This window comes from Hyperoodon ampullatus (genome assembly GCF_949752795.1).
Source record: "Hyperoodon ampullatus genome assembly, chromosome: 5".
Taxonomy (NCBI): domain Eukaryota; kingdom Metazoa; phylum Chordata; class Mammalia; order Artiodactyla; family Ziphiidae; genus Hyperoodon; species Hyperoodon ampullatus.
The window spans coordinates 117,643,872-117,662,394 of NC_136918.1; the positions used below are offsets into that span (position 1 = coordinate 117,643,872).

Sequence of the window (18,523 nt, forward strand, 5' to 3'; positions counted from 1 at the left end):
CATTTCTAAACATTGGTAAAACTTCAGACTATACATACAATATATGCTCAGTTTGATTCTGTGCTTTTATCCATTCTTTTATTCATTTGTTCAGTCATTCGACACAAGTTTGTAGAACACCTTCTAAGTACCTGGCATTGTTTTGGGAACTGGAACTATCATGGGAAACAATATACAGGGTCCTATCTTTAATGAGGTACATTTTAGTTTGTCAGGCTGTGTGTGTGTGTGTGCGTGTTTGTAGTGTTTGGGGAGGTTTGTGTAAACAAAGTGAGCAAGACAATTTCAGAGAAAAATAAGTGCTATGAAGGAAATAAAACTGGGTGATGTGAGAGGATTAGCTACTCGGATTAGGGTTGAAGGAGGGTTGACTGATTTAGAGGGAATAGCCTCCAAAGACCTCCCCCATAAGGTAATAGAGTCTCTGAATTCTTGACCTGAATGATAAGAAGATGTGACTTATATGAAGATTTGGAGACAGTTTTCCAAGCAAAAGAAATAGCAAGGACAAAATAACTAAACTCAGAATTAGCTTGGGTTATGCAGAGGAAAACAACAAGGCCAGGGTAGCTGGAGCTGAGTGAGAGCAAGGAGAGTATTAGGATGTGAGCTCAGAGAAGTAGACTGGAGCCAGCTCAGGAAGGGCTTTATAGACCACTTGCAGTAACCATGGAAATGTGCACTCAGATCTCTTGCTGCAGGACCCTTCTTTACTGACAGCCCCAACTACTAGCCTTCTGTATTGATCACTGTGTTTGCAAGGAAGCCATGTTCCAATGACTTAAGCAGCGGGTCTACCATTTGAGTCCATTCTGATGGGATGTGGGGCTTCTCTAATGGAAACTTTTGGTTCAAGGACTTCCCATCAATCTGGCCAAAGTTTTCTTAGAACAGTGTTGAAGCCTGAGACTTGAATGATCCTCCTTCTTTCTTCCTGTCCTTTTACAGGTGTCAGACTTGCACTGTAGTCTGAAGGATTTCCTTGCTCATCTTTTCTTTCTCTTTATCCTTTACAGGCATTTTCTCCAGTAAGTCTTTGGTGTGTCTATTCCCTTCTTGGGGGTCTACTTCTCAGAGGACTGGAATGAACACATCATAGTAAGGGAATGCATTTTAGTACTGTAAAATTTTAACCAAGGGAGTGATGTGTTCTGAATCTGACTTTTCAAAGATCTTTCTGGCTTTCATGTGGAGAATCACTTTTATGGAGGAAAGAGTGGAAGAAAGGAAATCAATTAGGTAATCTAGGCAAGAGAGTTTGTTTATTTAGTCTAAAGCAGGAATAATTTACATGGAGAAGTTAAGGATTTTAGATATACTTTGGAGTTAGTATCAAGAGGATATGCTGATGAATTGGTGTGAAAAGTGAGAAAAAGAAGGAATTTTGAGTGATTTGTAGGCTTTCTTCTCTCTCTGTCTCTGTCTCTCTCTCCCCCCTCTCTTTTCTTTCCAGCATCTACAGTTATGACAGTGTTGTCTATTTCTACTTGGAAGACTGGACAAGAAACAAACTTTCTGTAGAGCTTAGAGAATCAATAATTCAGTTTTAGATATATTAGGTTCCAGTTATTTATTACGCATCTAAGTGATAATATCAAATAAACAATTGGCTGTATAAGTATAACAGATAAGTAAAGAGATCATATGGGACTTCCCTGGTGGTGCAGTGGTTAGGAATCTGCCTTGCAGTGCAGGGGACACGGGTTCAAGCCCTGGTCAGGGAAGATCCCACATGCTGCGGAGCAAGTAAGCCTATGCTCCACAACTACTGAAGCCCGCGGGCCTAGAGCCTATGCTCCACAACAAGAGAAGCCACCAGAGTGAGAAGCCTGCACACCACAACGAAGAGTAGCCCCTGCTCAAAGTAACTAGAGAAAGCCCACGCACAGCAACGAAGACCCAACACAGCCAAAGATAAATAAATAAAATAAATAAATTTAAAAAAAAGAGAGAGCTCATAGCTAGAGATGTAATTGTGAAAAAGTCATGAGACAAGATGAGATCACTTAAGAAGAGAGACTAAACTGAGTAGAACATCTAGGAACAAGCCTCAGGAAGACTCAATATTTAAAAGGACAGGAAAGAAAGCAGAGCTAAGAAAGGAAACTTTGAGAAAGAAGGAAAGCCAGAAGAATGCCCAAAGAAGCCAAGAAAAAAGAATGTTTCATATGTAATGAAATCATCATTTGCATCAAGTACAGCTGAAAAGTCATGTAAGAAGAAAGAAAAGTGACCATTCGATTTGGCAATGTAGAGGTTAATACTGATTGTGACAACTGTTTTAATGGAGTACTGGGGACAGATCCTATTGAAGTGCGTTAAAAAGAAAATAGGTGTAAGACATATAGGTCAATGGAATAGAATTGAGAGTCAACAAATAAATCCATATATTTATGATCCATATATTTCTGACCATATATTTATGATCAATTGATTTTTCAGCAAGGATGCCAAGACAATACAATGGAGAAATAATTGTCTTTTCAACAAGTAGTGCTGGGACAATTGAATATCCACATTCAAATGAATGAATTTGGACCCCTACCACACACCATGTAGAAAAATTAATGGATCATACACCAAAATTTAAGAGCTACAACTATAAAACTCTTAAAAGAAAACATTGGAGTAAATCTTTGTAACCCTAGATTAAGCAATGGTTTCTTAAATACAATACTAAAAGCACAACTGATGAAAGAAAAAATAAATTGGACTACATCAAAATTATAACCATTTGTTCTGTAAATGACAACATCAAGAAAATGAAAATACTATCCATGAACGGGAGAAAATATATCATATCGCAAATCGTATATCTCATAAAAGATCTGTATTCATAAGATATTTTTTAAAAAAGCTTAAAAGCTACAATAAAAATACAACCTAATTAAAAAGCAGGTAAAAGATTTGTATAAACACTTTTTGAAAGAAGATATGCAAATGGCCACATGAAAAGATTCTCAACATCATTAGTCATCAGGGAAGTGCAAATCAAAACTATAATGAGAATCCATTTCACACCCATTTTGATGGCTAGCATCAAAGAAACAGACAATAAAATGTGTTAGCAAGCATGTGGAGAAATTGGAACTCTCACACGTTGCTAGTGGGAATGTAAAATGATGCAACTTCTTTGGGAAATAGTTTGCCAGTTTCTCAAAGTATCAGACAGAGTTACCATATAATCAAGAGAAATGAAAGAATACTTCCACATAAAAACTTGAACACAGATATTCATATTCATATTTTAAATCATGCTGAATCATTCATTCAGCATGATTTAAAATAATCCCAAAGTGGAACAGCCAAATGTTCATCAATTGATGAAAGGATGAATAAAATGAGGCTTATCTATAAAATGGAATATCATTTGGTAATGAAAAGAAGTGATGTACTACTGTTTGTTACAACATAAATGACATATGTTCTTCACATACTACATGTGTGATCTTTCCAAGCCTCAATTTCCTCTATTAGAATGTGATAATGCTTTCTTCCACCCAACTTCTGGGCACAATTATTGAGGGAGAAAATACATTGAAGGTCTTCATAAACTGCCAAATATTTCTAAATTATCTAGAAAAACATTAACAGAAAAACACAAGTGATTAACAGAGGACACTTACCTTTTCTTCAGAAAGGGCTTTGATATACTTTTTACCCACTTTTTTCTTCATTGTCCAGGAAATAGCTCTCATTCTTTTACCTAAACTCCCTCCATTATTTGAAGTTTTGTTTTGTTCTCCACTTTGATTTATGCATTCCCCTTCATGTACCTAGTTAGAATTATTTGCAAAAAACAAAATAATAAAGCAATGAAAAACATTGTCATTTGTCCACACTCCCTCTTCTTCTCTTTCTCTACTTCAATGTTCTTTATCTTCACTGTAAAATTACAAACTAAAATAAATAAGAAAGTATATTAGTTTATTACTATCTGTGTTAACTTACCATTACCTAAGTTTCAAAAAAGAGTACTATAAATATTTTTAATTTCAGGTTTTTCTATCTTCCTTTACAAAAGCTTTGAAGAAACTATCTAAACATATTTTTAATTTCAACATTTTTCTGTGCTGTTCTCTTTCATAGCCTGAATCACAATTTTATTTAGATATTTATTTATAGGTTTTGTTGTTGTTTTAAAGTCTGTCTCCTCCTAGACTCTAGGCTTCATGAAGTAAGGATTTTCACCTGTATTGTAACAGTACTTTCTGAGTGCCTAAGGGAGATACTGTCATAGAATAGATGTTCAATATACATTTACTGAATAAATGAATGATGGTTTGCTAAAAAATGTGCAAACTACTTTATCAGGTTCACTAAATTCCTTCACAAATTGCTAGGCCATCATTACTAATCAATGAGTTTGAATGAGCCTGAGCAACTTTTATAGGTTAACTCTAGAATTATAAACTTAATAACAGTAAATATATCTATGTATGATTATGGAAAGTTGAAGGTTTATACAATATGGGAGTTTGAGACTGACATATACACACGGCTATATTTAAAATAGATAACCAACAAGGATATACTGTATAGCACAGGGACCTCTACTCAATACTCTCTAATAACCTAAATGGGAAAATAATTTGAAAAAGAATAGATACTTGTATACGTATAACTGAATCACTTTGCTGAACACATGAAACTAACACAATATTCTTAATCAACTATACTCCAATATAAAATAAAAAATTGTTAAAAAGATCAACAAGAGGGCTTCCCTGGTGGTGCAGTGGTTGAGAGTTCGCCTGCCGATGCAGGGGACACGGGTTCGTGCCCCGGTCCGGGAAGATCCCACATGCTGCAGAGCGGCTGGGCCCGTGTGCCATGGCCGCTGAGCCTGCGCATCCGGAGCCTGTGCTCCGCAATGGGAGAGGCCACAACAGTGAGAGACCCGCATACCGCAAAAAAAAAAAAAAAAAAAAAAACAAGAAATCCCTCATGATAAAAAAATTTATAGGGCTTCTCACTATTTGTATACACATACTGCATTGTATTATTTACAACTGTGTAAATGTTGATAGACCATATAGCTGTATAAAAGTTTATCAATGTATATTCATGTATGTATACAAGTTTATCCATAAGTTTATATATACATAAATATATAGGTGAATAAAAAGGGATATATGTAATATATGTATAAAAGGGGATATATTATATATACACACGCATATGTATGCACTAATGGAGGTATTTATAAAGTAATAATAAATGTCATTTTCTTTCTACTATTTTTTGTCTAGAATATCCATTGCTGAAATAAACATATTTAAAGGTATTATAGGTAGATGGATATAGGAATCTGAAAAGTATTCTGAGAATCAGATATGATAAAAAAAATTCTTTATAAAAAAAGTAAAAATGAAAATGCAATATATAGAATGAATAATTAAGAAGTGCATAAGATCTAAAACCTATTGATCTAAAACAAATCTATCACATGAATAGATAAATCAGGTTCAATGATAAGCATATATTTTTACTTTTCTCAATGTATATCCCTCATCTCTACTATTTTATTAGTTGTTTTACATTTCATTAATCACTTATCACAGTTGGTCCATGGTTTATTAGATAGTATAACAAATAGCAAACTTTGGACACGATGTTGCATCCTGCCTTTTTCATTTATGACCTGTATAATTTAGGAGTAATTTTATTCAAACATATTTCTTCAGTGATAAAATAAAAATAATAATAGTTCCTACTTACAGGTAGGTAAAGTGTTTAGTGCTGTGCTTACTTCCTGGTAAGTGCTCAATTAAATGTAGTGGTGATGATGTTGATGATGATGTAAATAATTTTATGGGAAGCTTTTCTTAAGCTACATTCAAAGTGTTCATGGTTTTCAAATATGTATGGAATGGTCACCACTGAGACATTTCAATGTGTACAGAAGTATGAGAGTGCAAATGAGCAGCCTATGCTCTCCTTAACTAATTTCCAATTAAACCATTTAATCATTTCCTAAATTAAAGCAATTACAACTTACATAAAATTTAACATATATGTTGTTTTATAGTGGAAATGCTCAGAAAATTTGGGATCGTCTGTGTTACTTTAAACTGTAAATCTCTTCTTAAATTGATGTTCTGCCTTCCCAAACATCTGTTAGGTTTCTTAGATAGCTTTTCACTCTTAATGTCCACCATGGTACTAGCTACTAAATAATTGTTCATTTATCACAAAAATGTATGCAAGGTTATGATTTTTAAATATCTTTCTTTTTCTTACTGTAATTTGTAAAACTTATATTGGCTTCACAATTTTTTATAACGTGTTTGTATAACACTCATTAAAATGGAATAGAATACTAACCCCAGTTGAATCATCTGGTCTTGATACGGAATTATTCCGAAAACGGTCAAAATTCCCAAAACTGCTGCTGCGCTATAAAATAGGAAAGAAAAAGGAAAGGAAATTTAGGATTTGTGACTTCACTGATAAAACTGCTAAATATATTAGATTATGGTTCAGTAAGCATCAGTCTCTTGCAAATACAGGACTAAAAACTCTCTTCTCTCTAGAATATCTAAAGGTGCTGAAGGTGTAACTATTATTAACATTGTAATATTTACAGTTCATAAAATGTCTTCATATGTTTATGTTACAGTGTTAAGCACCTTGGAGAAAAATCTATTAAATTATTTTTAATTTATAGTGTTACTTTTGCTCCTGAGAATGGCATGTATTACTAAACAACCAACCAATAAAAAAACAAGAGAACAAACAGACAAAAACAAGCATTTGAGTAGATCCACAATTGTGTCTCATAAAGATCATATTTATCAAAAAATAAAAATGAACACAAATGCATTTCCTGTTGCTAACTCCTGATAATTTGAAACTCTCTACTAGATGTCAGAATGAGAAGGCACATACACAGATCTATTAATAAATTGAAAAGAGCATTTAGGTGTACACAGGTTGGGAGGAAAATGAATTTTTCCACATTTAACATGGAATTACAGTGAGACCCCTGGGTCAATTTCATTCACTGGTTTTGAGAAAAAGCTCAGTATGTTAATAGAATACTTATTCTCTTGGATATTTCTTGCCTACAAGGCTAAATTTTTATTCCTATGTAACTCATTCTAGGCAGGTAATTATAAGCAATTCCTGATATACTGCAAAGTAAATGATTCTCCTAAACACGTTTTCAAAAATGTTTAGAGTCTTTGAGTCACAAAATTGATATTTTCTCACTATTTAATTTTATACATTGTTTGGGTGGTGGATATCAGATGTTACAGACTTTATATACCCACAAATCCCAAGAATATGTTCTATCTTAAGAACTTTATCTCATTTCAAGCTTATAATATTTTCCAAATAAGCTGGTGGTACTGAAAAATAACCTGGTAATTTGAAAAGTTAAAAATGGGAGTCAGTAATCTATAAAACTTTGTATTGTCCTTTAAAAGTCACAGACCATTTTAGTTCAAGTCAGCTTCAAAGGCTCTTAGTCTTTACAGGCATTTTTATTCTCATGTCTCCCTGCTAGTGATCTTTAAAACTCCTAGTTTCCCTTTTAAATTAGTTGAAATAAAAAGATCCTGACACGTGACAAGGGGTTAGCTTGATAGACAGTGTGGTACAGAACGTCGCCCCAAGGATGATGGCTGTGTTAGACACAAATAATGCCTTTTGCTGACTTGCTACCCCTGATGAAGAAGCCCTTCAGCTTGTGGCGAGAGGAGAGAAAAAGAAGGACTGAAACTGAGAACCACTCTGGTTCTCACGCAGGGCTTACTAACTTAGAGTGATTTCCCAGAGCATTAATCATTTCTACTTGCCTAGTAGGCATTTCTGCCAGGCCATCATTGCCCAAAAATCACAAAAGGGAATTGAGTGTATTCTTGTGTTGCTTATAAACAGTCTGAACACAGGGAAATCTGTTACTCTTTTATATACTTGAAACATTCTTATGGACTATTGGAGCCTGTGCTTAGGGCAATTTTGTAGTCTACAACCAGCCTATGTCCTGCCTACTAAGTATTAATGAGGGTTACAGAATGATATCCACCACTGGATAATCGGTTGTTGCCCATGAGGACACAGAATAAGCTCACTTCAGCATTTCTCTACAGTATCTTCTGCCATTAACTAATCAATAGTCACCACCTTTTAAAATTAATTCTCCCCTCACTATGTCAATAAAGAGAAGCAGATAATGGAGTAGTGGTTTTCAGGACTATTACTTTGGGTTTTGTCAGTCATCTCATTATGAATCACTCAGCAGCTTTAAGCCAGAGGAGTAAAATACCAATCTGTCCTAAGACACCCTTTAGAAGCAAATCTAAGTATCTAAAATAACATTTTTAAAATTTCAGTATTCTCTAGTCAAAAAGTTAGTGACTTTCTGAGATGGTTTCATAATGTATAGGTTATGGCTTAATGAAAAAGGGCTAATAGTCTACTCATAGTAGACTATGAGATATGGACAGTGAACAAATGTGAAATTTCTACTGCTGTTAAGTTTCTAGTGAGAAGGTGAATCATGGAGGTAAGCTGGTTTCATAGATGATACTCCTTTATAAATAAGAATGTATTTCAATATTGATAATTTTGCACTGTATAATTGTAACGGATTAGGTTTAGCAAATACCATTTGGTGACAGAGCTCCCATCAAGACAGAGCTATTATATAAACAAATAGCTATTGACAAAAGAGTAACTTAAATAAAAATGCAATTTATATTTTAGATAATTCTTTGTTTTTGTTGACATTAGATTATATTTACTCTTTATAAATCTATACAGTCTTTCCTTATGCAATTAGATATGTGTTTGTAAAATGGCACACCGATGGAAGGTAATTTGGAAAAACTAGCAAAATTACATGTATTTGCCCTTTGACCCAGAAATTTCATTTCTAGACATCTATGTCAGAGAGACACTTGAATATAAATTTATTTACTCATCCACATTCAATGTAAATCTTTTATAATATTGAAAAGCTATAAACCCCAATGTTCATCAAGAGAAGACTGATTGAATAATTTATGGTAAATTTAAACAATAGAAATGTGTGCATCTGCAAAAACACTGAAATATAACTATCTGCTATGGAATTATCTCCAGGATATAGTGTACATGAAAAAAGACAAGTGGAGAAAAGTGTACATAATAGATCGCCTTTTATCTAAGGGTGGAAATACATGTATCTGTCTCAATACAGGCAAAAATATATTTTTCTTCTTAGAGAAATGGGGTAAAAGAAGCAAAGTAAAAGGGACAGAAAACAGACTTCTCTGAATATGCCTTGTTTTATAAATTTGACTTTAAAACCATGTAACTTTAAAAAATATTTATAAACAAAATTAAATAAAAATAAAAGCAATCCTTAACAATTCCAAATAAAAATAATGAATCTAATTTCATATTGAATTGGTGGCTTAGAGAGAGGAATTATTTTAAACAATTTTTTAAAAAAGACAGTAATTTGATGGTTTAAAGGACCAAAAAAAAAAAAATAGACAAATTTTAACCTGTTTTCCAATCCCAATTACAACTGCATCCAAAAAAATTACCTAGGAATAAATCTAACTAAGGAGGTAAAAGACATGAACTCAGAAAACTATGTCACTCATGAAAGAAATTGAAAATGACACTAACAAATAGAAACATATACCATGCTCATGAATTGGAAGAGTAAATATTGTAAAGATGACCACATTACACAAAGCAATCTATGGATTCAGTGCAATCCCTATTAAAATACCAAAGGCATTTTTCACAGAATTGTATGAATTCACAAATAATTCTAAAATTTGTATAGAAACACAAAAGACCTTGAATAGCCAAAGCAATCTTGAGAAAGAAGAACAAAGCTGTAGTTACCACATTCCCTGATTTGAAACTATACTACACAGCTACAGTAGTCAAAACAGTATGGTACTGACACAAAAACAGACACACAGTTTAATGGAACAGAATAGAGAGCCCAGAAATATACCACACTTATATAGTCAATCTACAGCAAAGGAGACAAGAATACACAATAGAGAAAAGACAGCTTCGTCAACAAATGGTGTTGGAAAACTGGAAAGCTACATGCAAAAGAATCAAACTGGATTACTTTCTCACACCACATAAGAAAATAAACTCAAAATGGATTAAAGACTTAAATGTATGTCCTGAAACCATAAAACTCCTAGATAAAATCATAGGCAGTAGGTTCTTTGACACTGATCTTAGCAATATATTTTTTGGATATGTCTCCTCCTGCAAGGGAAACAAAAGCAAAAATAAATAAATGGAACTACTTCAAACTAAAAAGCTTTTGCACAGCAAAGGGAATTATCAACAAAACAAAAAGGCTGCCTACTGAATAGGAGGAGGTATTTGCAAATGATGTATCCAAATAGGGATTAATATCAGAAATATACAAAGAACTCATACAACTCAGCAACAAAAAAAGAAAAAAAAAACAACCCAACAACCCAATCAAAAAATGGGCAGAGGCCCTGAGTAGACATTTTTCCCAAGAAAACATACAGATGGCCAACAGGCACATGAAAAGATGCTCAGCATAACTAATCATCAGGGAAATGCAAATCTAAATCACAATATCACCTCCCATCTGTCAAATGACTATTATCAAAAGACAGCAAATAACAAGTGTTGGCAAGGATGGGGAGAAAAGGGAACCTCTGTACACTCTTGGTAGGAATGTAAACTGGTATAGCCTAATGGAGAACAGTATGGAGGTTCCTCAAAAAATTAAAAAAATAAAACTACCATACAATCTAGCAATTTCACTCTTCGGTGTTAATGCAAAGAAAAAAAAAGCACACTAATTCAAAAAGATACATGCACGACTTTGTTCATTGCAACTTTATTTACAATAACCAAGATATGGAAGCAACCTAAGTGCACATCAATAAATGAATGGATAAAGAAGATGTGGTATACAAATACACACACACCCCCCACACACAATGGAGCATAAAGGAACAAAATTTTGCCATTTACAACAAAGTGAATGGACCTAGAGGGTGTTTTGTTAACTGAAATAAGTCAGACAGAGAAAGACAAATACTGTATGATTTCACTTGTACGTGGAATCTGAAAAAGGCAAACAAATGAACAAACGTAATAAAACAGAAACAGTCATACATACAGAGAACAAACAGGTGATTGCCAGAGGGGAGGGGTGGGGGGATGAGAGAAATAAGTGAGGAAGATTAAGAGATACAGACTTCCAACTGAAAAATAAATGAGTCACAGTTATGAAATTGGGGAATATAGGAATAATAATGTAATATCATTGTATGGTGACAAATGGTAAATAGACAGCATGTTGGTCATTTTGAAATATATAGAAAGATCAAATCATTATGTTGTGCCCCAGGAATTAACATAGTGTTGTAGGTCAATTATACTTCAAAAACAAACTCAGAAAAAGAGATCAGATGGTGGTTACTAGATTCAGGGTGTAGAGAGAGGGGGATTGGATGAAGGTAGTCAAAAGGTACAAACTTCCAGTTGTAAGATAAGTAAGTACTTACTTAGGGATGTAATGTACAGCATGATAAATATAATTTATACTGCTGTATGTTATATATAATTGTTAAAAGAGTAAATCCTAAGAGTTCCCATCACAAGGAAAAGATTTTTTTAATCTTTATTTTATCTTATATCTATATGAGATGATGAATGTTCACTAAACTTAGTGTGATAATAATTTCATGATGGATGTAAGTCAGATCATTATGCAGTGCACGTTAAACTTATATAGTACTGTATGCCAATTATATATCAATAAAACTGGAAGGAAAAAATTTAACTTTTAACCTGTTTTCAGTATTCACACCATTGTTAATGATATCGATATATATAAATGCGAATGTTGAGAGACAATGAAAATAAGTAATGATGTTAATGACATTTGAAGTCAAAATTCTCAGTCTATATTCTCAAATTTTTCATTTTGTCATGCCATAAAGTAGGTAAACTTTCAAAGACTACTAGGGCCATGCCAAAACAACACAAGGGTCATATTAAAAGATTGTCACTAGGGTAAATTGTATCCAAATATGGGACAATTTTAGTAAAAGGAAGAATAATAACTGAGCTACATTGAAATACATCTAATATATCAAAATTCATGAGTTCATAATGATACTAAGAAGAAAAATATCAGTTGTTACCTTTGGAAATGTTACAGCCATATTATAAAAACTGGCAAATAAAGGGAGAAACAAACATTTAATCTGTCCTTCTTGTATAACACATATTTTAGAATAACTAAATATTTAATGAAGGAAAATTTTTCTTTCCATGTATATGTGTGTATATATTCTAGCTAATCAATTAAGTGATGAAATTACAAAAGTACCATTTTGTAAGTCTCTAATGCAATAATGGATCTAGGCAATAATCATCAATGACTACTCAAATCACAAAAAAAGAATGAACCAGAATATGGGCTTCATAACGGAAACACCTAATATCACCAATGAAATATTCTTTAAAAAAAAATGCAATCACACCCAGCTTCTGTATCTAACTACCAGATTACAAAAAATACAGAGACAGAGGAGCATGTTAAATGACATCAAAAAGATGAAGTCAACCAGAAAATTTTAGACAATGAGAAAATTTACAGGACAAATAACCTGGTTTCTGCAACTAATCAACAGAAGGAAAAAAAAAATAAGAGAGGGAAAGTATAAATTGAGAATCTTTAAGAGTTGTATCAACTAAATAAATACTGTAAAATCCATAGATCTTATTTAGATATAGATCAAATAAACCACTGTAGCAAAACACATCCAGGAGACAACTGAGGAAATTTTTAAATAAGTAGCTAAATGATGATATTGAGGAAGTATTGTTATTTTTCATTTGTAATTCAAAATAATCTAGTGAGTGCAGGAAGTATGTGGGCATAAAGAAGAGAATGGAGGTTATTTAATGATTAACTGTGTGATGGATATATGGGGTAGATTGTACTACACTCTGGGTTGACATATGCTTGAAATTTTCCATAATAAAATGTTAGGTTAAAAAAGGAACCAAATGTACCTATATAAAAGCTAAAAAATAATTTACAAAGAGTTAATAAGGTGGAGGGCAGGGGGAATCATGGGAAAACTACCTTCCTCAATCTTGCTGGGATCCTGAAGCTGCTCTTAAAAAATAGTCTTAAAAAAAAAAGAAAAAGAGTAAATGGTTGCACAACTTTCTAAGGAACTAATTTTTAAAGATATCATTAACATTACTTAGGTCATGGTTGTTTAGAGGTATGGATGGATTTAAGGAGAAAATAAAGTTTTGCTTTCTAAATTTATTTTAGTACAACTAACTTTCTGATATAAATGTATTTTACTGGACTACCTTTTGAAGACTATCTGATTATGTGGTACAGTTACCCTCTTCCACATAGTCTACTTGGCTTCCACAAAAATAGGGCTGGGGCTTCCCTGGTGGCGCAGTGGTTGAGAGTCCGTCTGCCGATGCAGGGGATGCGGGTTTGTGCCCCGGTTCAGGAGGATCCCGCATGCCGTGGAGTGGCTGGGCCCGTGAGCCATGGCCGCTGAGCCTGAGCGTCCGGAGCCTGTGCTCCGCAATGGGAGAGGCCACAAGAGTAAGAGGCCCGCGTACCGCAAAAAAAAAAAAAAAATAAGGCTGAATAAGTGTCATTTGGGTTGTTTGAACTCATTTGTGTGTGTGTGTCCCTACGCAATGCAAAGAACTTAAGAAAGGATTCTTTTTTGTTCGTCACATTTCTTCTCTAGTTTTGTATAATTCTAGTTATTACAGAATGTCTATTCATTATATAAAGCTAGCAGGGTTCTTGGAAATCATATAGTCCTTCTCAATGAGGAAACTGTTGTAGGAACCAAAACTTGCAAAAAAAAAAACCCCTCTTTTTTTTTCAATTCTCCACCCTGCTGTACTCTCCACTATGCCATTCCATTACAAAGTTTTGATCCTGTTTTCCACTTTCAAACAAACTTGCTATTTAAGTGGAATGAAAAATATGTAAAGTTAGCTTGATATATAGAATAGAACTGAGTAGGTTTCTTAAAACAATGACTATCCTAAATTTATCAACATGAAGGAGAATTAGAGAGTCTCTTTTTTTTTTTTTTTGGAATGTAAATCAACCTTTTGACCAAAACCAAAAGAATTGAACCCTTATTTTCATTTTTTACCCACTCTCCAGCTTCCGGGACCTTCAAGTAAAATCTTATCTCCAGGGGTTTCCCTGGTGGTACAGTGGTTGAGAGTCCACCTGACGATGCAGGGGACACGGGTTCGTGCCCTGGTCCGGGAAGATCCCACATGCCGCAGAGCGGCTAGGCCCGTGATCCATGGCTGCTGAGCCTGCGCGTCCGGAGCCTGTGCTCCGCAACGGGAGAGGCCACAACAGTGAGAGACCCACATACTTCAAAAAAAATAATAATAATAAAAATAAAAATAAATAAATAAATAAAAATCTTATCTCCAGCATGACAATATTTGGGTAAGGCATCGGTGGAAAATTTCACAGTCTATTTCAAAGAAAAATTTGCATATATGAGTCAGACATCTGCAGTATTTTGAAATATACTGGCAAATTAAAAATCACACACACTCTGCCAATTAGTTCTCACATCATCTAAATATTGCACATAGAGCGTTCATTGGTAATATGCTCTTAAAATTCAGAATTCTGTTTCAGCACGTGCTTGTATGAATATTCTATAATAATGGTATGTTAAATCTCAATAAGCTTGTCAGCCTTTATCCAAAGGCATTCGAGGATTTAATTGTTCTAACTAACTCAGGTGCTGAGATCTTTTGAAGAGTGTGAAACAAATTTAACTCACTTAAAATAACCTGTGAGGATTGCCGCAGTGTTAAATAATTACACTATCATGTGGCACTGATGGAAGACAGTTGTTTGGGCGTCAGGGGGCTGAAGGCTGAAAGACAAGCAGGGTGTGAAATAAGGCCTTCAACAGTAACATTTTAACCTTGGGTAAAGGCAACTCAGTACTCAAATATGTATCAATGCTCTAAATATTTTTAATGTACATCTGGACTCTTAGAACAAAAGTTAGTCTACTTGATCTCTCTGGTTCAGTATCTTTCCTATCAACCACAAACTATCTAAAGGAAGTGCAGATTCTGACTCCACCACCGTGTTTTAAAAAGTTGTGTCAAAATTTCCATGCTAAATCTTTCCTTTCAGAAGTTGATGTTCCAAGTGATGTTTTCTGTAAATTGAAACTACATCAAAGAAAATTACCTAAAGGAAAAAGAAACTAAAACTAAAAAAAATCAATGCAGAATGAGCCATACCTGTAAAAGCGTTTATTGTATCAGCCTATTTAATGTAACAAAAATAAGTTTTATGAGTTTTACAGGATACAAAATTAATGCACAGAAATATCTGGCATTCCTGTACACTAATGATGAAAAATCTGAAAGTGAAATCAAGAAAACACTCCCATTTACCATTGCAACAAAAAGAAAAAAATATCTAGGAATAAACCTACCTAAGGAGACAAAAGACCTGTATGCAGAAAATTATAAGACACTGATGAAATAAATTAAAGATGATACAAATAGATGGAGAGATATACCATGCTCCTGGATTGGAAGAATCAATATTGTGAAAATGGCTCTACTACCCAAAGCAATCTACAGATTCAATGCAATCCCTATCAAACTACCACTGGCATTTTTCACAGAACTAGAACAAAAAATTTCAAAATTTGTTTGGAAAAACAAAAGACCCCGATTAGCCAAAGCAATCTTGAGAACGAAAAATGGAGCTGGAGGAATCAGGCTCCCTGACTTCGGACTCTACTACAAAGCTACAGTAATCAAGTCAGTATGGTACTGGCACAAAAACAGAAAGATAGATCAATGGAACAGGATAGAAAGCCCAGAGATAAACCCACCCACATATGGTCAACTTATCTTTGATAAAAGAGGCAGGAATGTACAGTGGAGAAAGGACAGCCTCTTCAATAAGTGGTGCTGGGAAGACTGGACACGGACATGTGAAATATGAGATTAGATCATTCCCTAACACCATACACAAAAATAAGCTCAAAATGGATTAAAGACCTAAATGTAAGGCCAGAAACTATCAAACTCTTAGAGGAAAACGTAGGCAGAGCACTCTATGACATAAATCACAGCAAGATCCTTTTGGACCCACCTCCTAGAGAAATAGAAATAAAAAGAAAGATAAACAAATGGGACCTAATGAAACTTCAAAGCTTTTGCACAGCAAAGGAAACCATAAACAAGACCAAAAGACAACCCTCAGAATGGGAGAAAATATTTACAAATGAAGCAACTGACAAAGGATTAATCTCCAAAATTTATAAGCAGCTCATGCAGCTCAATAGCAAGTAAACAAACAACCCAATCCAAAAATGGGCAGAAGACTTAAATAGGCATTTCTTCAAAGAAGATATACAGACTGCCAACAAACACATGAAAGAATGCTCAACATCATTAATCATTAGAGAAATGCAAATCAAAACTACAATGAGATATCATCTCACACCAGTCAGAATGTCCATCATCAAGAAATCTAGATACAATAAATGCTGGAGAGGGTGTGGAGAAAAGGGAACACTCTTGCACTGCTGGTGGGAATGTGAATTGGTACAGCCACTATGGAGAACAGTATGGAGGTTCCTTAAAAAACTACAAATAGAACTACCATATGACCCAGCAATCCCACTACTAGGCATATACCCTGAGAAAACCATAATTCAAAAAGAGACATGTACCAAAATGTTCATAGAAGCTCTGTTCACAGTGGCCCAGAGATGGAGACAGCCTGGGTGTCCATCATCGGATGAATGGATAAAGAAGATGTGGCACATATATACAATGGAATATTACTCAGCCATAAAAAGAAACGAAACTGAACTATTTGTAATGAGGTGGATAGACCTAGAGTCTGTCGTGCAGAGTGAAGTAAGTCGGAAAGAGAAAGACAAATACCATATGCTAACACATATATATGGAATTTAAGAAAAAAAATGTCATGAAGAACCTAGGGGTAAAGCGGGAATAAAGACACAGACTTACTTGAAAAAAAAAAAATAAGTTTTATGAGTGAGAAAGATTCAAACATTGAGAATTCTCAATTGCACTGCTGTATTACTTACTTATTACCATATCTCATGATTTACATTGCATTCACTGACTAAAAGTATGCTGCACTTTTAGGAATTGAATAAAAATTAAGATATTCTATTTTAGCTGAAAAGAATTTTTAAAATAAATAATACTGATATGTCTTAAATATCTTTTTTTTCAGGTAAAAAGCATAATGCAACCAAAGTTCAGTCACTTGATATTGCTAGGTATCAACTCTTACAAAATTCTATAGAATAAAAAGGAAATGCAAAACTTTAAAAAATGTGACCATGATCAGGCTATCTTGAACTTCTCAGCTCTTGTTTTTCCTATTGTAAAACTTCTGCTGGCTTACTCACTCCTGTATTATTATTATAGCACTTACTTTCTATTCCTTCTCTCTCTTTTTCTAACTACTAAACCCATAAACAAGTATACTAAGTGGTCCCTCTTGATCCTCCTGGAATTGTTTCATTATACCATCCTTCCTTGAAATCTTCAAGAATTCCCCTAGGGAACCCACTTTTACAGCTTCTCTAATTTACAGTAGCTTCTCTGCCTGCCTTCAGGCTGGAAGGCATATATGCCAACAAAAATCTCTCTCTACTTATGGCCTCTTACCCCTGAGGATCTGTTTTGATCCTGATTTCTGAACCTTCCACCTGCACTGTTGGAAACCGGTATTTGCTCACTGCTGTCTTTGGGGAGTTTGGACACATAATGCAAAATGTAATATATTTACCACACACACATTCTTTCAGCCTTCACATCTGCTCAATTCTTTTCCCAAATCTCTGCTGTAGGCATTTTTCGTCATTACTGCTACGCAGCTATGTGCTTATAACCCCATTCCTGAGTCAACAAAATAACAACTTTCAGCTCTTTAGCTCCCAAATTCTTGCCTCTCCAATCATCTAAAGAAGTCATAACACTGGATTAATTTCCCTAAAATACCAATTCTCATCATTCCATTCTTCTTCTCAAAATGTAAAGCTTGCTCCACATTGGTTTCTTGGCCCCTGAGAGCTTGCTTTATGCCGAGTGATTTATCTATAATTATTTCATTAAACAAATACAACCCCCCTCTGAGATGGTTATTGATTTCTTCAGTTTACAGATGAGGAAAACTGAGGCTCAGAGAGTTTAAGTGGCTCTTCTTTAGTTAACAAAATGAAGTCCAAACTTAGCATGCTGCACATTCATGATTCCCCATGGATTCAGGTAATGCTAGTCAATCTGATTAAGCAGAACTTCTGACACTTCTTGCTCGCCAATATGGACGCACTCATTTATGTTTCTAAGCTGTTGCTCATGCTGTTTTTCTCTTAAGGAAAGTTCTTCCACACTTCTTCCTCCTACTCAAATCCAGCCCTTTCTTCAAGGGCAGGATCAAGTCCTACCTTGTCTATGA

At 34.4% G+C, this 18,523-nt stretch overlaps 1 protein-coding gene across 1 annotated transcript in view; it reads right to left on the minus strand.

The window, feature by feature from the left end:
* The window catches only part of SAMSN1 (SAM domain, SH3 domain and nuclear localization signals 1), a gene marked incomplete at its 3' end in the record, with an annotated part of 144,890 nt that overhangs the window by 20,046 nt on the left and 106,321 nt on the right, over positions 1-18,523 (minus strand). Inside the window, exons 8-9 of the mRNA XM_079705278.1 lie at positions 6,328-6,399; positions 3,627-3,776 (exon numbers count right to left, since the gene is read on the minus strand). Of these exons, the coding sequence (XP_079561404.1) occupies positions 3,627-3,776; positions 6,328-6,399 (222 nt within the window). The remainder of the gene's footprint in view (positions 1-3,626; positions 3,777-6,327; positions 6,400-18,523) is intronic.